General features: G+C 40.6%; 2 protein-coding genes across 2 annotated transcripts; both read left to right on the top strand.

Annotated features, from left to right (window-relative positions):
• The first annotated feature begins 974 nt into the window (after positions 1–974).
• On the top strand, positions 975–16,993 carry u2af2a (U2 small nuclear RNA auxiliary factor 2a). The gene is given in 11 exon segments (XM_047811476.1): positions 975–1,647; positions 1,649–1,727; positions 1,849–1,925; positions 1,927–1,986; positions 2,921–3,005; positions 3,218–3,322; positions 4,030–4,116; positions 8,897–8,985; positions 8,987–9,044; positions 9,232–12,420; positions 16,779–16,993. Coding segments are annotated over 10 exon segments (1,026 nt in total). The 5' UTR covers positions 975–1,384; the 3' UTR covers positions 9,355–12,420; positions 16,779–16,993.
• Positions 16,994–17,139: 146 nt separating this feature from the next.
• On the top strand, positions 17,140–20,589 carry cacng6b (calcium channel, voltage-dependent, gamma subunit 6b). Its single transcript, XM_047811010.1, has 3 exons — positions 17,140–17,497; positions 19,056–19,130; positions 20,369–20,589. The coding sequence occupies exons 1-3, from the start codon at positions 17,140–17,142 to the stop codon at positions 20,587–20,589; spliced, it is 654 nt and encodes a 217-aa protein (XP_047666966.1).
• The last annotated feature ends 949 nt before the right edge of the window (positions 20,590–21,538 follow it).

The raw sequence follows: 21,538 nt of genomic DNA, 5'->3' as shown, positions 1-21,538 counted from the left end.
GTACAAAACATACATAAAGTTGGGTCTTTTCACCTTTAAGCAAAAAAGCATGGATCAATTTTTAATGTCCTTATCAAGAGCTTCGGAATCTACAGACATTGTCGGTTTTCCTAACTGTCAAAAACTAATGGGTAACTAGCATGGATTAGCTGCGGTCATTAACCAAGGACTGAAACAAACCAACGTAACCAGAAATATAATTTCCTAACATTCAATATCATAAAACACATTTTCACTTGTGAAATGTAATCCCTTGCTGTCTGGTTTTGAGATTTCGTTCATTTGAACATCCAAACGCAGCACAAAAGTCTTGATATCGTCCAATTAAAGTACAAGACCCCTGTTCCAAGATGGTGGCGGTTTTGACACATTTTTAGAACCCCAAGGCGACATCTAGGTGTAGATATCTGATGTCTATATATAAACAAACTGACATAGTGTGCACTGGGCGGTAAAATTTTTTGCCAACATGCCAGTAATGGTGAGTGTGATGGTGAGTATAATGGTGAGTTGTGATGGTGAGTGTAATGGTGAGTGTGGTGGTGTGTGTGATGGTGTGAGTAGTGGTGAGTGTGATGGTGAGTGTACACTGGTGAGCGTGATGGTACAGTAAGTGTACACTGGTGAGCATGATGGCAAGTGTACACTGGTGAGCATGATGGCAAGTGTACACTGGTGAGCATGAGTGTAAGTGTACACTGGTGAGTGTGATGGTGTGAGTAGTGGTGAGTGTAAAGGTGTGAGTAGTGGTGGTGAGTGTAATGGTGAGTGTGATGGTGTGAGTAGTGGTGAGTGTAACGGTGTGAGTAGTGGTGGTGAGTGTAATGGTGAGTGTGTGATGGTGTGAGTAGTGGTGAGTGTAACGGTGTGAGTAGTGGTGGTGAGTGTAATGGTGAGTGTGTGATGGTGTGAGTAGTGGTGAGTGTAACGGTGTGAGTAGTGGTGGTGAGTGTAATGGTGAGTGTGTGATGGTGTGAGTAGTGGTGAGTGTAACGGTGTGAGTAGTGGTGGTGAGTGTACACTGGTGAGTGTAGTGGTGAGTGGGCGCCCAAATAATTTCTAATAAATAATATAATATTTCATAATAAATAAACTACGTTACCATTCCTCCTCTGCTGGATAATATCACTATTAGATCTGAAGCGCGTACATAAAGTCACTGTGCTGTTCTGTTTGAGTGTGTTTTACATAAAGTTTTTGGATATTCTGGCATATTTGTAGTGAAAGATCTGCTAGCTAGCGTCTGCTAGCGCTGCTAACTTGCGTTGGAGTTGCAGAAAGAAAATGTCAGATTTTGACGATTTTGAGAGACAGTTAACGGAGAACAAACAAGGTTAGTTTGAAAGCTGTGACTTCGACTCCTGTGCCTGTTGTGGGCAGCCAGATGACGCGTCATGCTTGGCGGCTCTATGTGGGCAACATTCCCTTTGGCATCACAGAGGCAAGTATCATCTGCTCTGATACTGTAATAGCAGCTGGATTTGTTTGCTTTGTGAACCAGTCAGGTAGCTTTCTTCTCTCTGCTGCAGTTCATTTCAGTTCCTTTGCCTTTACTAACTGTTTTATTGCTTCACAATGTCAAGGCAATCTTCCTGTCTCTTGGCTCCAGGAATCCATGATGGACTTCTTTAATGCTCACATGTGTTTGCCTGATTCAGGCTCCAGGAAACCAAGTTCTGATCAGTTCTGTGCAGATCAACCAGGACAAGAACTTTGCTTTCCTAGAGGTGATCCTTCTCACTGCAATACACTATTAATAATAACACACATTCATAAAACACATACAATGTCTAGATAGAAACATGCTAATTTGTAACATTCTCTAAAGAATGAGCCGTTTTGTTTTAGTTTCGCTCGGTGGATGAGACGACGCAGGCCACAGCGTTTGATGGCATCATCTTCCAGGGACAGAGCCTGAAGATCCGCCTATCAGCCATTGCCAGGCATGAGCGAGAACCACACTGTTTTTGTGCCAGGTAGTGTTCATCTTATAATTCACTCATCGAGTTCTACTGATCGAGTTCTGATACAATTTATGTACGTGCATAGGGATTTAAGTGCCCCCATCAGGAATCTCAGATTTGCAGGATAAGCCACATAGTTTATAGTAAATAGTGCTGCTTTTATTTCTGTGGCTTCATACACTACTGTAAGTCCACACAAATAGCCAGACTAACCTTCATCTCAGTATACACATGTATTATCACAGTGTTCATAAATGTTTACATTTATTAGACATGTTAAAATATTGTGGCAGTTATGACTAGCAGAAGTCATTTTGATTCGTTCCAGAAACTAGAATCTTTCGATTCCTTACCAAACAGATTTGTATTCAGCTTTCAGCCATCATTTAAATCGTGTAAGGCCTTCATCAGTCATTACGTATTTATAAATTGAGATTATTCTTCATGCACAGACATAACTTTTCTCCGGTTCTCCAGCTCGTACTGAATCCCGTGTCCCAGATCGTACGGAATCAGTACCGCTTTCTAACAGACTCAACACCAAGTCACCAAGTGACATGCTATTTCACAGCTTGCACTCTAATGCAGTCAGGAAAAATCTGTCGAAGCGATCACGTTTCACATTTGCAGTGAATAAGAACTATAAGAAAGCATTGATTTGTTCATGAACAAACCACTATTTGTTTCACATTGCTGTAGGGCTGCATGTTAAATTATTGTGTTTCCATGCACTAAAGCTTTAGTTGTTTAATATTTCTGCTTATTATAATTGCCCCTGTATTACATGCCCTTCCCCAGACAGAGGAATCGTATAACTGCATGGAAAAAAAAGACTGCAAAGATTGCATCACGTTAAATGTGTGTTTTTTCCCCCTCTTTTTTAGTCAGAAAATCTTCATTCACACTATCTGAATATTGAAATGAGCTGTAATACACTTCACTCTTCTCATCCCCATGCTGGATGTCGTTTCCACTGTGGTGCCCGACTCGGCTCATAAGCTCTTCATCTGCATCCTTCCTTATTACCTCAATGACGACCAGGTTGGTGTGTTACCAAAGCAATGCCATGGCAACAGTGCACTGTTACCAAATATGTCGACATCTCGCAGTACTTTTTTAATTCATCTTTAATTTCATGTAGTTAAGCTATAATTATCAAGCTCTTTAGCTTTGACTTTTACAGGAGTTCGTACTAACCAATGATGGCGATTAATTGTGATAACTGGTGACTTTCCTGTTGCATAACGTCTCAGGTGAAGGAGTTGTTGAATTCCTTTGGCCCGCTCAAAGCCTTTAACCCGGTGAAGGACAGCGCCACCGCTCTGTGAATGCGTTCAGCGTTCAACATCAGCGATCAGGTGATTTATTCAGCATCACACCACTCTGGTGCACTGACCTCGGCATGAGGAACCGAGCCGGATTTACGAATAGCCTGTTTATTGTTAGTGACCTTGTGGAGAGGCTGAGGGACTGGAAGAGGGTTAGGTCACAATCTTTAGATCGGCCAAGAAAGTATCGCCTTAATGCTAGCACCACAGTTAAGTAGACTATGAAAAAGCAGGATTTAGCTGGTTTTAACTCGTCATACGCTGTAATGACGTCGTGCAACGGAGTAACGACTGCAAAAATAGAGTTGAGTGTTGTATACTGTGAGTAATAATGGACTTGGTGTAGCGAATAGAAGTCTTACAGACTTTCAGAAAAGTGCATTATGATACCGCTTATGAAATGTTACTGTCATATTGTCTTTCGTGGTTTTCATGGCTAGGTTTACAGATTACAGGTTTTATAGATCAACAGGTTTTTAATACAACTCGAGTTTCAGGAGCCTGTGCAGGATTTTGCCCAGACGAGTTTGAAGAATTGAATGAAAAGTTGCTGAAGTAGAAAATAGCATACATGCGGCAGGATGTGTAGAGAAGCGTAGGAAGCAAGACCCAGTGGAATTGACAATTCCATTAACATCCTCTAGAAATAGTGTCTGCTTTCCAGAATGTAAAGTGGCGTGTGGTGTAGAGTACAAAGTGCCACCCGTGGTAATCTTGTAATCTTCTCTGTGATGCAGGCTATCGCTGGGCTCAATGGCATGCAGCTAGGGAACAAGAAGCTCCTGGTGCAGAGAGACAGTGTCGGAGACAAGAACCTCGCAATGGTGAGTGAGTGTGTTTGTGTGTGCGTGTTAATAATGGTTTAAAAAACACCTCCAGATGCAATACAGTAAGTGTCTTTTTGTCTTTGTGTGTGTGTGTGTGTCTGTGTGTGTGTGTCTGTGTGTGTTTGTCTGTCTCTGTGTGTGTCTATCTGTGTGTGTCTGTCTGTGTGTCTGTCTGTCTGTGTGTGTGTCTATCTGTCTGTGTGTCTGTCTGTCTGTGTGTGTGTCTATCTGTCTGTGTGTGTCTGTCTGTGTGTGTGTGTGTCTGTCTGTGTGTGTCTGTGTGTGTCTGTGTGTCTGTCTGTGTGTCTGTGTGTGTGTCTGTCTGTCTGTGTGTGTCTGTCTGTGTGTGTCTATCTGTCTGTGTGTGTCTGTCTGTGTGTGTGTCTGTCTGTCTGTGTGTGTCTGTGTGTGTCTGTGTGTGTGTCTGTGTGTGTGTGTCTGTGTGTGTCTGTCTGTCTGTGTGTGTCTGTCTGTGTGTGTGTCTGTCTGTGTGTGTGTCTATCTGTCTGTGTGTGTCTGTCTGTGTGTGTCTGTCTGTGTGTGTGTGTCTGTGTGTGTGTCTGTCTGTGTGTGTGTTTGTCTGTGTGTGTGTGTCTGTGTGTGTGTCTGTCTGTGTGTGTGTCTGTGTGTGTGTGTCTGTGTGTGTGTGTGTGTGTCTGTGTGTGTCTGTGTGTGTGTGTGTGTCTGTGTGTGTCTGTGTGTGTCTGTGTGTGTCTGTCTGTGTGTCTGTGTCTGTCTGTGTGTGTGTCTGTGTCTGTGTGTCTATCTGTCTGTCTGTGTCTGTCTGTGTGTGTCTGTCTGTCTGTCTGTGTCTGTCTGTGTGTGTGTGTGTCTATCTGTCTGTCTGTGTCTGTCTGTGTGTGTCTATCTGTGTGTCTGTGTGTCTGTGTCTGTCTGTGTGTGTCTGTGTCTGTCTGTGTGTGTCTGTCTGTCTGTGTGTATCTATCTGTCTGTGTGTGTCTATCTGTGTGTCTGTGTGTCTGTGTCTGTCTGTGTCTGTCTGTGTGTGTCTGTCTGTCTGTGTGTGTCTGTCTGTGTGTGTCTGTGTGTGTGTGTCTGTCTGTGTGTGTGTCTGTCTGTGTGTGTCTGTCTGTGTGTGTCTGTCTGTGTGTGTCTGTCTGTGTGTGTCTGTGTGTGTCTGTCTGTGTTTCTGTCTGTCTGTGTGTGTGTCTGTGTGTGTGTGTGTCTGTGTGTGTGTGTGTCTGTCTGTGTGTGTGTGTCTGTGTGTGTCTGTCTGTGTGTGTCTGTCTGTGTGTGTCTGTCTGTGTGTGTGTGTGTCTGTCTGTGTGTGTCTGTCTGTGTGTGTGTGTGTCTGTGTGTGTGTCTGTGTGTGTCTGTGTGTGTGTCTGTGTGTGTGTGTCTGTGTCTGTGTGTGTCTGTGTGTGTCTGTCTGTCTGTGTGTATCTATCTGTCTGTGTGTGTCTATCTGTGTGTCTGTGTGTCTGTGTCTGTCTGTGTGTGTGTCTGTGTGTGTGTCTGTGTCTGTGTGTCTATCTGTCTGTGTGTGTCTGTCTGTCTGTGTGTGTCTATCTGTCTGTGTGTGTCTATCTGTCTGTGTGTGTCTATCTGTGTGTCTGTGTGTCTGTGTCTGTCTGTGTGTGTGTCTGTGTGTGTGTCTGTGTCTGTGTGTCTATCTGTCTGTGTGTGTCTATCTGTCTGTGTGTGTCTATCTGTCTGTGTGTGTCTATCTGTGTGTCTGTGTGTCTGTGTCTGTCTGTGTGTGTGTCTGTGTGTGTGTCTGTGTCTGTGTGTCTATCTGTCTGTGTGTGTCTATCTGTCTGTGTGTGTCTATCTGTCTGTGTGTGTCTATCTGTCTGTGTGTGTCTATCTGTCTGTGTGTCTGTCTGTGTGTCTGTGTCTGTGTGTCTATCTGTCTGTGTCTGTGTGTCTATCTGTCTGTGTCTGTCTGTCTGTCTGTCTGTGTGTCTGTGTGTGTGTCTGTCTGTGTGTGTCTGTCTGTGTGTGTCTGTGTGTGTGTGTCTGTCTGTGTCTGTCTGTCTGTGTGTGTCTATCTGTCTGTGTGTGTCTATCTGTGTGTCTGTGTGTCTGTGTGTCTGTGTCTGTCTGTGTCTGTCTGTGTGTGTGTCTGTCTGTGTGTGTGTCTGTCTGTGTGTGTGTCTGTCTGTGTGTGTCTGTCTGTGTGTCTGTCTGTGTGTCTGTGTCTGTGTGTGTGTGTCTGTGTGTGTCTGTGTGTGTGTGTCTGTGTGTGTGTGTGTCTGTCTGTTTGTGTCTGTGTGTATGTGTGTGTCTGTGTGTGTCTGTCTGTGTGTGTCTGTCTGTCTGTCTGTGTGTTTGTGTGTGTCTATCTGTCTGTGTGTGTGTCTGTGTGTGTCTGTCTGTGTGTCTGTCTGTGTGTTTGTGTGTGTGTCTGTGTGTTTGTGTGTGTGTGTGTCTGTGTGTCTATCTGTCTGTGTGTGTCTATCTGTCTGTCTGTGTCTGTCTGTCTGTCTGTCTGTGTGTCTGTGTCTGTCTGTGTGTGTGTCTGTGTCTGTCTGTGTGTGTCTGTGTCTGTGTGTCTATCTGTCTGTGTGTGTGTGTGTGTGTGTCTATCTGTCTGTGTGTGTCTGTGTGTGTGTCTATCTGTCTGTGTGTGTCTGTGTGTTTGTGTGTGTGTGTGTGTGTGTCTATCTGTCTGTGTGTGTGTCTATCTGTCTGTGTGTGTCTGTCTGTGTCTGTCTGGCTGTGTGTGTGTGTCTGTGTGTGTGTCTGTGTGTCTATCTGTCTGTGTGTGTGTCTATCTGTCTGTGTGTGTCTGTGTGTGTGTCTGTGTGTGTGTCTGTGTGTGTCTGTCTGTCTGTCTGTGTGTGTCTGTCTGTGTGTGTGTGTCTGTGTCTATCTGTCTGTGTGTGTGTCTATCTGTCTGTGTGTGTCTGTGTGTGTCTGTCTGTCTGTCTGTGTGTGTCTGTCTGTGTGTGTGTGTCTGTGTCTATCTGTCTGTGTGTGTGTCTATCTGTCTGTGTGTGTCTGTCTGTGTGTCTGTGTGTGTGTGTCTGTGTGTCTATCTGTCTGTGTGTGTGTCTATCTGTCTGTGTGTGTCTGTCTGTCTGTGTGTCTGTGTCTGTGTGTCTGTGTGTGTGTGTGTCTGTATGTCTGTGTGTCTGTCTGTGTGTGTGTCTGTCTGTGTGTCTGTCTGTGTGTGTGTCTGTGTGTCTATCTGTCTGTATGTGTGAGAGAGAGAGTGCGTGTGAGAGTGCGTGTGAGAGAGAGCGTGTGTTAGAGAGAGCGGGTGTGTGTGAGAGAGAGAGAGAGAGAGAGAGAGAGAGAGAGAGAGAGAAAGAGAGAGTGTGTGTGAGAGTGCGTGTGAGAGAGTGTGTGTGAATGCTTGTGAGAGAGAGCGCGTGTTAGAGAGAGCGTGTGTATGAGAGAGCGTGTGTAGGGCAGTCGTGGCCTAATGGTTAGAGAGTCTGACTTGTAAACCGAAGGTTGTGGGTTCGAGTCTCGGGCCGGCCACAACTGAGGTGCCCTTGAGCAAGGCACCGAACCCCCCAACTGCTCCCCCGGGTGCCGCAGCATAAATGGCTGCCCACTGCTCCGGGTGTGTGTTCACGGTGTGTGTGTGTTCACTGCTGTGTGTGCGCACTTCGGATGGGTTAAATGCAGAGAACCATTCTTAGCCGTATGTCACGTCACTTCAATGTTCATTGTTTGTGTGTGTGTGAGAGTGAGAGCGTGTGTGTGTGTGTGTGTGTGTGTGTGTGAGAGAGCGCGCGTGTGTGTGTGTGTGAGAGTGAGAGCGTGTGTGTGTGTGAGAGCGCGTGTGTGTGTGAGAGAGAGTGTGTGTGTGTGTGTGTGTGTGTGTGTGTGAGAGAGAGTGTGTGTGTGAGAGCGTGTGTGTGTGTGTGTGTGTGTGTGTGAGAGAGAGTGTGAGAGCGTGTGTGTGTGTGAGAGTGTGTGTGTGTGTGTGTGTGTGTGTGTGTGTGTGAGTGTGTGTGTGTGAGAGAGAGAGAGTGTGTGTGTGTGTGTGTGAGAGTGTGTGTGTGTGTGTGTGTGTGAGAGAGAGAGAGTGTGTGTGTGTGTGTGTGTGTGAGAGAGAGAGTGTGTGTGTGTGTGTGAGAGCGTGTGTGAGAGAGAGCGTGTGTGTGTGTGAGTGTGTGTGTGCATGTTCCATACATGTTCACCTGCTATATTCTGCTAAGCATTGCCATGATACATTAGTAAACTGTTGTTTCTGTTCTTTTTCATGTCAGTTTTTATTGTCAGCTCATCCAGTCTGCATGTATACAGTGAGACTAAATATTGTGCCTCCAGATGTATACAGCAGCACATATGTAAATATTTTGCCGACGGTGCTGGGAGGCTTATTAATCCAGTTTCAGCTGAATGACATGATGCAGAAGGCAATGTAGATGGCTAGAGTTGTGTTCACACATGCACGGGTTTTATCTCTGGAAGTCACCACTCGCTGTACTATAAAGTCACCATTTTCTTTTCTTTTTTATAAAAGCTGCAGCAAAATAAAGCATTTTAGCCAAAATCAAAGAGGGTCTGAAAAAGAATTCTCTTGAAAAGTTTCAGTGAGATTCTTGCAGGTGAACTAAGCAGAAAAAGCTTTGAAAAATATCTGAAAAATATTGTATGTTTATATTCAGCATAATTTGCATTCCCATATCTTTAAGCTGTAAAAGTTAATTAATGCAGGATATTCATTTTATGTTATACTTTCTGCTCTATTTTAGGAAGCCAGTAAGGTGAAGAGAGGTAGCCTGACTGTAAGAACAGTTTTGAGTGGTTTCTGTCTTGTAACCTTCTCACATCCCACCTACACCTCGTGCTGCAGACTGGGATTAACCAGACGCCAGTGATGCTGCAGTGATGAACAGGGGAGGAGATTGTAGATGACGTCACTGATGGGTGCAGCAAATACGGCCAAGAGTATCAAGATACCATGGCCTGTCGACGGACTCGAGGTCCCGGGGACCAGAAAGGCACACACACACACACACACACACACACACACACACACACACACACACACACACACACACACACACACACACACACACACACATACACTCATCATGAACTGAAGTGTCTCATTACAACTGGATTAAAACTAAAGTTTTTTTTACTGCATTGTATCATAGCTGACTTGTTTCTCTTTACATCTGGCAGATCTTCGTGGAGTTCATGTCTGTGTTTGACTCGCAAAAAGCCATGCGATATTTAACAGACAGGAAATATTTGGTGACCAAATATTGCGACCCCGATGCCTACCATCACAGAGACTTTCGGTAGAGGTAGAAGAAGGAAAGAGACCTTATGAAGTGTATGATATTTTCTGTCCTTTATTTCTGTGTGTGTGTGTCTGTGTGTGTGTGTGTGTGTGTGTGTTTAACTTTTGGCCTATGGGAATGACACACTGCCGTGATTGGTTTCTTCTCTGGATTGTAAACATGACTTCAGGGGTTTGAACTTCTGACACCTTGCAGCGAATTCTGAAAATTAGGTTTGTCTTCAGAAAAGTTGTGTGTGTGAAGGTAGAGATTTGCTTTTCTCTTTGGAAATATTCCTCTTGCTCTCATTCCTCTCCAATGGTCACACAGTAAGTATCACAACAGAATCAGCAGTATTGAGGTTTCAAATCAACATAAGGTGAAAGAACCACAACAAGGACCAGGCTTGTTATATTTTGGAGTTCAACTGATCATCAAAACTGTTCAGTGTTTGGACTTTTATGGTGGAATAAATAGACTGTGAAGAGTACGTGAAGAGAGTATGGGTAACAGGAGAGACCACAGTCACTTGCTTTCTTAGAAGAATCTCAATACTGTATTAAACTACTGCATATGAAAATCACCATATACTTTTAATTTTCCCCCAAGAATAAAATAATTTCATTTTCTCCTGACCTGAGCTAATCAAATGGATATAATGGAACGAACAACAAAGAAAAGACATCCAGCTAGCAGCAGTTCTGTGAGCAGAAACACCTTGCAGATCAGAGAAGGCAAGACGACTGCGTTACCTCGTATAACCCCTCTGTATGACCGTTGTGAGCAGAAAAGCATCTTAAACACAAATCCTAAGGCAGGTGCGGTCAAAAGCAGAAGACCACATCGGCTTCCACTTCTGTCTCACCAAACAGGCCAGTTGAAGCCTGGAAAAACGTAGCTTTTGTCTGATGAATCTTGGTTACTGGAGCAACACACAGATGGTTTAATCAGAATTTGTCCTCAACAGCTGGAATCCATGGACTTACTGTAAGCTACTGTCTGTGAACAAGTCCGGATGCTGGTGGTGGTGTAACGGTGTGGGGAATGTTTTCTTTCTGCACATCAAGCCCCTTAATACCAATCAATCATCGGGTGAAGTCTGTTTAAGTGTTGTTGCATTCCTTTATTGGCACACATTCCATTACAGCATCATTATTTACCCATATTGCAATTGCTACTTCCAGCACAAGCACAAGTCATCTTAAATGAGTTCCATGATCATGACTATGGCTATTCCAATTAAATCCAATAGATCACCTTTTGGTTTGTGTTAGATACGTAGAGTGATTGTACAGCTGACAAAATCTGCAGCAGTCACGTGATGCAATCTAATCAGCATGGACCAGCATCTCAAAAAAATGCTTTCAACCTCTTGTAGAATCAATGCCATAAAGAATTGTACTTAACTATACGTGTGTCGTCACAGGTGCCTTTCAGGCAAATTCCCGGCCACCAGCGGGCCTCATTTATAGGCTCTCGGGCACGTGCCTATAATTAGCACAACACGCGACACCTGCATACGCCGTTATTTAAGACCCCGGGTTTCGGGGGTCAGCGTGTGGACAATAGTCTGTGCCAGAATTGCAACGTGGTTGCACTTATCCCTTATATATATTTGCACCACCTTATATTTCTACCCTGTCATCAGTCCACATTCAGCCACACGCTTTCTCTATCTGCTCCGGATGCCAGTCCGCTTTCCCCCAGCCACTATCCGAGTGGGTGACGGGCTGGGCACGGTACCCCTTCTTCTTAGCGTTACCGCAGTCCCAGCATAACAATACAGTGTACAGGTATAGACAGGAAATGATTTATAATCCGGTTTCACCCAGATGAAGATGCCTTCGCGTTTGAGTCTGATATCATCTCAGTGAGTTATTTATTACCAGAGCTGCCTTACCTGGCTGGCTCATCAGGGAGAACTATAAATGACACATTTAAATTTTATCCTTCGTATTCTGATTTTTATTTTTATTTTTTAATTCCATAAAGCTGCTCTGTAACAATGTCCATCTAAGGTTTCATTGAACTGAGGTTGTCCTGACTGCAAAAGATGTCCTACCCAGTATTAATATGGTATTTCTAATAAAGTGGCCAGCGTGTTTATATGAACCCTGATTAAATAGGTACCCAATATACAGTAGGTTTACAATTAAACACTATATTTTAATTACAGATGAAAACAAAAATTTCCATTTCATACAAAAAAATGTGTCTCCATGTTTTACTTGGTATGTTTTACTTCGTTCTCCAGAACGAACAGTAAAAATGTCCATGGATTATAAGGTTTATATTATAATTTACTGAAATAGGACTGAGCTGGTTCTTGCCCATATTACTCATTCTGAGCTTCATATTCCCTTCCAGCTGGAATGCACATAGATTAATGCAGGTGTTTATGATCTAAACAGAAGCACTGATTTATATAACCATTAATGTTGCTTATGTTATATTTATGCTGGAGTTCACAGTTTGTTTATGTCAAATAATGGAAAACCTCAATATGAAATTTTTTAAAAATATGAATATGTTCTCCAATATAAACTGTGCTCTTCTCAGCCCAGTAATGAATCTTTCCTTGCTCTATAATCTCTTATTTCTCGAGTAAAGCTTAGCCTTTCCCTGCACAAACAGTTCTCTTGCAGCATGCTCTCTCTGCAACTGTAACTCCCGCGCTCTTAATGTCATTAACAGGTGGTTGTCGAAAATAGAATCTACAAACACACTTATATAAACATATGTGTGCTGAGTGACGCTCTCAGATCAACACATTTTCCTTTTAGACAAGTAAAGTAGTCATTTACTGTGTCTAAGGTGGATACGATTAAAGTCGGGCCTAACACCTTCATATATACAGATTACAGTGTACGAGACAGAAAGCAAGATCAGTTTCAGACCATTAATCTAGATATACCTCCTGCCTGTCTGCCTGTTGCCCTATCTCTAAGCCCCCCACCCCTCTCTCTCTCTCTCTCTCCCTCTCTTTCCCTCACTCCCTCCCTCTCCCCTATTACGCACTCTCCCGTCTCCTACATTCTGTGTCGACTCATGTACGCGATCGTCACTGCTGCACCCAGCCAAGCTACAGGTCAGTGTTTTTATTACACTAGCTAGTTGATAATGTCTCCTTTTATCTGACTAACAAGGAAATAATGTGCTTGCGTACATGTTAATCTATTACTTGTATATAAATGTATCTAGTATGTTAAGTAGCTGGCTTCCTGTGTACACTCTTTCTCTCGAGCTCGCAATCGAAAACCCGGGTATGTTTAGAATGTTTATTACTCTATTAAATAAGTAATGGCACTTGTTCCAGTTGCAGTTTATTTCTTGTGTCTTCCATCCAAATCCATGATAAAGTGAGCCCTAAATGATGTAACATGACTGATAATTTTGACCTGATAATTACTGTAGTTATTAGACTGTTGTGTATTTTAAAGTTTTTCGTGTGTGTGTGTGTGTGGGGGGGGGGGGGTTGTTTTTATATCTTATTGGAGACCAAATATCCCCAGAAGTTACAGAATATTTTTAACATTTAACTAATGTTAATGTTATGTTTAGGTATAGGCATAGTATTAATTAGCTGCATTAACTATGTCAAGTGTTCAAAGGTTTATCAAGGAAACATTGTCACAGAGCTAGTAAAATATTCTCGTGTGTGTGGGTGCATGCAAGACGGCATAGGGACATGTGATATTTACTAGGATGATAATTAAGCTCTTTCCATAGGACTGCATGTTAAACTGTTCAAACAAATCTCCCAAGTGGCTGTCCTGAGACTTGGCTGACATGTTTATTCAATTTTGTCCAGTTAAATAGATTTACACCTTTACCTAATGCATATCTGAATGTTTCATGTCAGTGTTAACGATGGCTGCTAGTCTCATGGCTGTAAGTGTCATGTTTTTGCAGAAGTGGGTAATGGTTAGACACATGGGTTCTGCATATGATGAGATTCTGTGTGGGTTAATTTTAGCCTGTGTTGGAGTAAGAGTTTCAGTGTTTGTCTTCAGCCTGTCTTCTCTAGCTTAGTTCCCTGTAAGGGCCCTATATACAGTACGTTCTTAACCCTTTTAATTAGAAATGTCTGGAGTGTTGAGGCTTGTGTGGTGTGATAGTGTAGTCTGAAGCAGTGATCTGCTCTTTAGAGAAGTGTTATGTCCTCTCTTATACATAAAAACTTCATGATCTTTGATTCTTTCCTAGTGGTTAGCAGAAATAAGTGTGTTGGAAAAACCCGTCTTCTTGGTAATGATAGCAAGTTGCTTCCTGTCAGTTAGCAGCACGAAGGCCAGCACATTCACTTCTCATTGCTTAGCTTAAGACAGGGCTAATCAGCTTTAGTGTTGTCGATGAAGAGGATGTTTTAATGCTTTATGCAGTTTCCCTTAACTGATATTTATTTAATTTATTAATAACATATCAAATGCTCACGTCTGATCGGTCAGAAGGTGTTGAACAGGAGCTCTGACCGTATTGCTGGCTTTATATTTATATTTTAATTCATTTAATGAAGATGCATGCATGTGTTCTGTGCTACATGCTACAGTTTCTGTAGTAGTAGTCTACAGTACACAGGGACATTGTTGTATGGTGGATGATCCTTAAACTGAATAAAAATGAGTAATTGTTAAGCTATTAGTAATTGAGTGATACAGTGATGTTTTTGTATGGAAACTCATTTAATTAGCTTTTTTTTTTATAGAAAATGTGTTCAGACATAAGAAAGTCTTCAGGACAGAGTGATTTGCAGTTTCTCAGTCTTGCTGCTTTACTAATTTTTAAAAGGATAGTGAAGAATGGCCATTTATAGCCATTTATTTTATTATTTTATGTAATCAACTATGGTCTGTTATCAGACCATGGGGGGAGACACCAAACAGCACGATTAGTCCTTAGTTAACACAGGCTGTCATTTAAGTTTGTTTAAATATATTTTTTCCCCCTTAACTTTATTTATGTTTACTTATGTTTTTTTTGTATGTTTTTACTAATGCTTATTAATTTTACTTAAATATTAAATAAGTAATTTAATAAATGTATTATTATTATTATTATTATTATTATTATTATTATTATTATTATTATTATTATTATTATTATTGTTATTATTATAGACCTGCTTTGAATTCTAACAGAATTCTAACACACACACACACACACACACACACACACACACACACACACACACACACACACACACACACACACACACACACACACACACGCACTGTGAGACCCGCTTTAATCCATCACGCCTTACTGGAAGTAAGCTTTATAAAAATAGTCAAAAGTAATAAAGATATTATTGGCTAGTGGTTTCTCGTTCCAAGTATCAGGCATCTTCTCTTAGCTCTTAGCTGATTAGTTGCATATGATGAGAACGTCAGAGTTGCATGTTACTCAGTGGTCAGTACACCCATAAAATCCGAAAGCTTCAGGGTCAGGGGTTGTTTTTTGTAAATTCAGAATTGTTTAATGGAATTTTCTCTGTGCCATACTCCTACTTACTATCTTGTGGAGGCTGGTAAAAATGTGATATTGGTATAATTTACCAGAGTGTTTTTCCTGTAATGCCCAGTTAAAGTGTATAGAAAAAAGTTTACGCACCTCTTTAATAAATGGAGCCTTTTGTTTGGCAAAAAAAAAAAGAAAACAATACTAAAAAATATAAATCATGGCAACTGTTAGGTGCAAAACAAATACAAATATTTATTTATAGGAAAAAACAACCTAACAATAAGCTAGCTGCTAAGTGTGCACACCCATGACACATTGAGGTGAGTCTTCCAACTTATCACATGATTATTTGAGAGATATCTGGTGCCCAGCCCTCTTTACTGTATGTCTTTCCACAGGTAGGATTTGCGAGGCTTAATTTACAGTGTAAATAGAAAAGAAGAGAACATCCGTAAATGTCTTCTTCAGAAGCAATTCCTTACTTGAATTTTTGTGCTGTTGGTAGTAATTATGCTGGAAGGTAAAAGTCCTTGAAGAGTTCGGTAGGTTTTGTGCTAAAATTGACTAGAGCTAGAATAGACGAGCCCCAATCATAGCCTAAGAGAAGCATCTGCATTTCACAGTGCTGCCACCACCATGCTTCAAAATCACAATGTTGTTCTATGGATGATAAGCTGTCTTGTTTTTGTGACTAAAATATTTTTTATGCCTTAAGTTCTTTTATGATTTAAGTATTACCTTGGACTCCACAGGTCATAACACATGTTGCCTCATGGTTTGGAGAGAATTAGATGGGCTTGGGTGTTTATTTGTCTAGTCACCATACTCTATAGCCCAGATATGTGAAGAATACAAGAGATTTCTGTCACATGTGAATGTGTAGTGGGGGGCACGGTGGCTTAGTGGTTAGCACATTCGTCTCACACCTCCAGGGTTGGGGTTCGATTCCCGCTTCGCCTTGTGTGTGTGGAGTTTGCATGTTCTCCCCGTGCCTTCGGGGGTTTCCTCTGGGTACTCCGGTTTCCTCCAACGGTCCAAACACATGCATGGTAGGTTGATTGGCATCTCTAGAAAATTGTCTGTAGTGTGTGAGTGAATGAGAGTGTGTGTGCCCTGCGATGGGTTGGCACTCCGTCCAGGGTGTATCCTGCCTTGATGCCCGATGACGCCTGAGATAGGCACAGGCTCCCTGTGACCCGAGAAGTTCGAATAAGCGGTAGAAAATGAATGATTGAGTGAGTGAGAGTGAATGTGTAGTACTTGCCAGTACTTGCCAGATATTCCTGCAACTCTTTAATGTTGCTGTAGGTCTCTTGGCAGCCTCCTTGATATGTTTTCTTAGTGTCCTTTTCATCAATATTGAAGGATGTCCTGTTCTTTGTAATGTCACCGCGCTGCCCCATTTCTTTTCACTTATTGCCGACTTTCTTCACACTTTGTTCACTAAAGCAATGGAAATTCATTTGTTCACCTCTCCTGATCGATATCTTTTGACAGTGAGATCCTTTTTGCATGCATAAATTTTCTTTGTGAAGAAAATCCTACAAAAATGGGCTTGATCAGAATCACCTCATTGATGGCAGAATTAGGATCATTTCTTTGTTACTTCACCTACTTTATTTTACCTCATGTTCAAACACAAGTGGACGTGATTGGCTCAGCGACTTGGGCAATAATAAAATGGTGTGTACACTTATGCAACCGGGTTAGTTTCAGTTGAAAATAACTTGTCTGTTGCTATATCTCATTAAAGGTAGGAAAGATCTGATGTGTATTTCTTCTTTTCTAACATCACAGAAATGTACAACATTGGTGTGACATCACTGTATCCACAGTTTTTTTTGAAATAAGCATCTATTTAGAATTTTGTGTATGTGTAAAATTGTATAGTTTGTCACTCATCAGATGTACACGAACGGGTTACATGATGTAATTCATTCTTTTTAAGATCTGAAATACTCAGTACGTTATTTCATTTCCCTTCAGGTTCTTCAAAGAGGACTGTTCATCTGATGACTACTGATCTAGAAGATCTCCTTCCTATATTTACTCCCATCTCATCCTTACGATAGTCTATTTCATCTCCTCTGATTTTTGCTTCCCTCTTAACTTTTAGTAGACTTTTTATTAGACCTAGTCTTCTTTCCTTTTATTAGTTTTCATTCTGCTTCTTTATGTCAATAAAGAAGTGACTGATTTTATTCGGATACCGGAATGATTCACTTAATTTATTTTTAAGGTATTATTATTTATTCACAAACAAAACTACATAGGGTTTTGTTTTTATCCCCTTATTTTTGCAGCGTTCATCTCTGTTATACACAACACACAAAAGTCTGTAGGCACAATGTGGTCTAACTTTTTCACGCAGCAGGAAGAGGATTCACGAATGGGTGGGCATGTGGGTGCCGGGGCCGGGGGAGGGGGAGGGCGAGGTAAAAACAGGTCCAGGTCCAAACACATGAGTGAGAGCCAAGAGGGCAAGATCAAGATAGCATTTTTTGTGGCCATTGTGGGAGTGACTCTAACTGTGCTGGGAGTGGGCACAGAGTTCTGGGTGGAACTGGCACAACCTAAACACTTCCAAAACAACCAGTCATGCCAGATGGTGCACTACGGCCTGTGGAAGGCCTGCACACGCACACTCTGGGTGTCCGACATTGACCCGGAGAGAGAGAGCTGTGGTCCGGCAGAGCTGCCTGGAGGTCAGTGGTCTCTCTCTCTCTTACTCTCTCACTCTCACTCTCTCTCTCTCTCTCTCTCTCTCTCTCTCTCTCTCTCTCTCTCTCTCTCTCTCTCTCTCATGCTCTCTCTCATGCTCTCTCTGTCACACACACACACACACACACACACAATTTTAGTAACGGCCTACATCAAAAGCTTTGATGCTATTTATATCTGAACCTGCATTTGAGGTCATAAGTTTAAATACACCTTGTGTAATATGCAAAATAATAATAATAATAGAGGGATCACAATACAATTTAAATATTTTAACACTTGAGCGATAGTATATTTTTATACTTTCTTTTTGCTTTTTTGTAATTATCATTTTGCAGAATCACATGAACCCAACTGAAGAGCACATGTAGTATATGTACAGTATGTACAATGCAGTGTGCTGTTATAGAAACAACAGGGTGGTGTTTATTTCTCGTATACAGCAAATTTGTCAGCTTAAAAATGTCTTTCAAAAGTAAGGCATATCCTACAATTGATCTGTTTATAGTTTGTGAAACCAGTTAGTTCCTTTTATTCTTTATATATATATATATATATATATATATATATATATATATATATATATATATATATATATAGATAGATAGATAGATAGATAGATAGATAGATAGATAGATAGTAATTTCCTATATTACACGTTAATAAATTAATTGTCTAATCGATTAAATATTTAATTAATCTGATACAACACAACACAAATAACTATTATTCGGTTTGCTAATATTATTATTATTATTATTATTATTATACTGTGCATATTCCAGCACATTTTGCAACAGTATGCAGATGTTATTAAGCTCTTGCCGATTGTGCTTAATTATCCATAAGCAGCTAATGATCCTGAACAGTTGGAGGAGAATTGGAGGAGCAGAATTTCTTGGCAAGCATAACACATATTCATTTTCACTGTATCATGAATTCATGTCGCATAAGGTGACGGCTAAGATTGTATTTACATAAGACTTCGAATTTTACTGAGGTATCCACTAGCCTAAGCTGTATGCGTGTATGTCTCTTACCTCTGTGCACTCTGGACATTTTCTAGTAATTCTAAAAGTGAATTCTAAAATGTAAACAAGTTAGATAGATTTAAAACACAACAGCATAAAAAGTCACAGACTGGTTTTTACTCATCCGAGTCGTAACGTCGGTTGCTGCGTTAATGCTGTAGTTAAGACCAGATCCTAAGACGGGTGAAGGAGAATTCAGCTGAATTCAGAGACAACATGTTTACACATGTACTCTCATTCCTCTGCATCACATCAGACCAAATCCCCCCAATCTGTCATTGATTATTTTCCTACAACAGCATGCCCCATCGTGTTATATCAATCTTAGTAATCTATGCTATGAGTTCTGTGTAATGAAGTACCGGTTCCATGTGATTTATTTTTCTTTGCTAGTCAGTGCTAATAATAGTCAACAAATAACATATCGCTAAATGAGGAGTAAAGTGAATTATGTCGTCTGACACTCTGTCTCTGTTTCTCTGTTTGTCTCTCTTTCCTTCTTTTTTTTCAGAATCAAACTGCACATACTTTAAGTTCTACACTTCTGGAGAGAATGCAGTCATTTTTAAGAAAACAACAGATAAAAGTAAATATGGTTTCTTTCTTTTTTGTCTCCCTCCTGTGAATTTTGTTTCCACATCCATTCCCGTCATCTTCTGTCGTTTTTTGGCACATGCTATAACTCACTGTTTGCTTTTCTTACGCATATCGTCTTCCACGTTCTTCTTCTCTCCTGTCAAATGAGTCAGTTTCCTGAGTGACACACTAAAGAAAAATCAACTAATATGATATTTTGTTCTCTCTCTCTCTCTCTCTCTCTCTCTCTCTCTCTCTCTCTCTCTCTCTCTCTCTCTCTCTCTCTTTATCTCTCTCTTTATTTCTCTCTCTCTCTTTATCTCTCTCTCTATATCTCTCTATCTCTTCAACTATCTCTCTCTCTCTCTATGTTTATTTCTTTCTCTCTCTCTCTCTCTCTCTCTCTCTCTCTCTCTCTCTCTCTCTCTCTCTCTCTCTCTCTCTCTCTCGATTCAGCTTTAAGTCTGGCATCAGCGATGCTGGCAATGTTCAGTTTGTTTCTAATGGCGATGGGCTCCGTGTGTATTATCATGTCTCTCTCGAAGAATGTACCTTTCCTCCTCAAGCCTGCTTCTGTCTGCTTTCTCGTCTCAGGTGACTTTCATTCCTTATATTGTACACAACTGTTTTCTGTCTGAAGTCTTTCCAAACAATTGAACATAATGAGGTGTGCTGTGGAAACAACATATGATAGAGTGATGTTTCATTTCTCTTTTACAGCAATTTAAAGAACGTTTGGCATGTTTGTATATGTTTATAGCCACATTTAATGTCATGGAACGTCTGTGAAAATAGTTTTTATGGGTTGATTTCCAAAATTATGATTGTCTGTTAAATCAAAGAATCAAATTAATTAGTTCAACAGCAACAACTACAACATTAATAATAATAATAATAATAATAATAATAATAATAATAATAATAATAATAATAATAATAATAATAAAGGTGATGACTACATTACTATTCATCGTACAATGTAATGAATTAATTCATTTTATAAGAACAATAATATATACTTAATGTTATTATTATTATTATTATTATTATTAATAATAATAATAATAATAATAATAATAATAATAATAATAATATCTCTATATATTTTGTCTAAAGACAGTCCCAACAATTTGTCCACTCACACTTCCTAGAAATCTAGATCCATAAGCTTTTGGCTCTGTCTGATTTCACACCTTTACATCCCGGCTCTTATGTCTTGTCTTCTTTCATTCTTCACATTTCTCTCAGGCGTCCTGATCATGCTGTGCATCGTAGTTTTCCACCAGTCTGTACTGGCACTGCTAGCGAGTGATCACACTGTCCCTCTGCACTACGAGATGTCCTGGTCAGTGGTGTGTGTAGGCTCGGCCGGGGCCATCCTCCTTGTCGGTGGCATTCTCTTCCTGTTGATTTCTTTACCCTTCAATCCATTCAAAAAATGCTTAACACACCAAAACAGCAGTGCCTAGTGGACTGGCCTCTTTTTTTTTTTTTTTTTACTTCTACATATTAATAAACTGACAGAATTAAAGACTTAAAGACTGACTGGCTGAAAAGTCTGGAAATGAAGCGTAAAATTGAATGATCTCCTGCAACTGATTGACACCGTAACTAGATTTTAGAAAAATTATGCGCCAAGTGCAACTTTACTAGGTAAGATATATTAAACAGCAGAATGGATCTTGGGTTATATCATTTTTTTTTAGATTATAGACACCACCCTGTTACTATTAAGGGATATAATCATCTAAAGCTGAATAGCATTATTCAAAGGAACTACAATCTTCCTTCATCTTTTACTCTGTAAATAATAAAACAAACAAACAAGGAGTCACTTGGTTAATTTCTATTGGATATAGTATTAATATTAGATGGATGTGGATATAAGAAGTGCTGAAACAGCTATGATACTACAGATAGCATTAAAACAAACATGACAATGTGCAGAAAAGAAAATTATTCTTTCAGTTAAAACACAATGAAACTGAGTCTGGTTAAAAAAAGCATTAAACAAACTACTAGATATTTTTCTTACTTTCTCCTTTTGGCACTCAATGGAATTGAGTTGGAAGGCCGGTCAGAAATCGTCGGAGATTCACTGTAGATTGTGAATGCAGTATTAGGTAATAATCTGACCTTTTATGTTCAAATTATTAGCCAAATTTTAGGTTTCGTGACTTCAAGAGTTTACCGCATCTTAAACTTCAGCTGTTCCGAAGCGCCTTAGGTTTATAAATTAAGTGAGCTCTCAGACATTTTGTTAAAAGTGGTGTTTTAAGTAGTATTTTTTTATTTGCTTGTCATCAACTTAAAAGTAAGATGGCCCACCTCTCACTCTGGAACATTCCACACCATGTTATGTTCAATTTCCTTCAGATTTGATTAGGTTTTAATAAAGAAATTCTACTTTCCAAAGCT

The sequence above is a fragment of the Tachysurus fulvidraco genome, chromosome 3 (assembly GCF_022655615.1).
Source record: "Tachysurus fulvidraco isolate hzauxx_2018 chromosome 3, HZAU_PFXX_2.0, whole genome shotgun sequence".
Lineage (NCBI taxonomy): Eukaryota > Metazoa > Chordata > Actinopteri > Siluriformes > Bagridae > Tachysurus > Tachysurus fulvidraco.
The sequence above is the reverse complement of the archived record's forward strand: the minus strand, read 5'-3'. Positions and strand labels throughout refer to the sequence as shown.

Bases quoted from the DNA above. Each gene is read 5' to 3' on its own strand.
- cacng6b (XM_047811010.1), top strand. From the start codon at position 17,140: ATGTGGTCTAACTTTTTCACGCAGCAGGAAGAGGATTCACGAATGGGT. The intron at 17,498-19,055 runs GTCAGTGGTCTC...CTTTTTTTTCAG, and splicing joins TCCGGCAGAGCTGCCTGGAG to AATCAAACTGCACATACTTT. The intron at 19,131-20,368 runs GTAAATATGGTT...CATTTCTCTCAG, and splicing joins TAAGAAAACAACAGATAAAA to GCGTCCTGATCATGCTGTGC.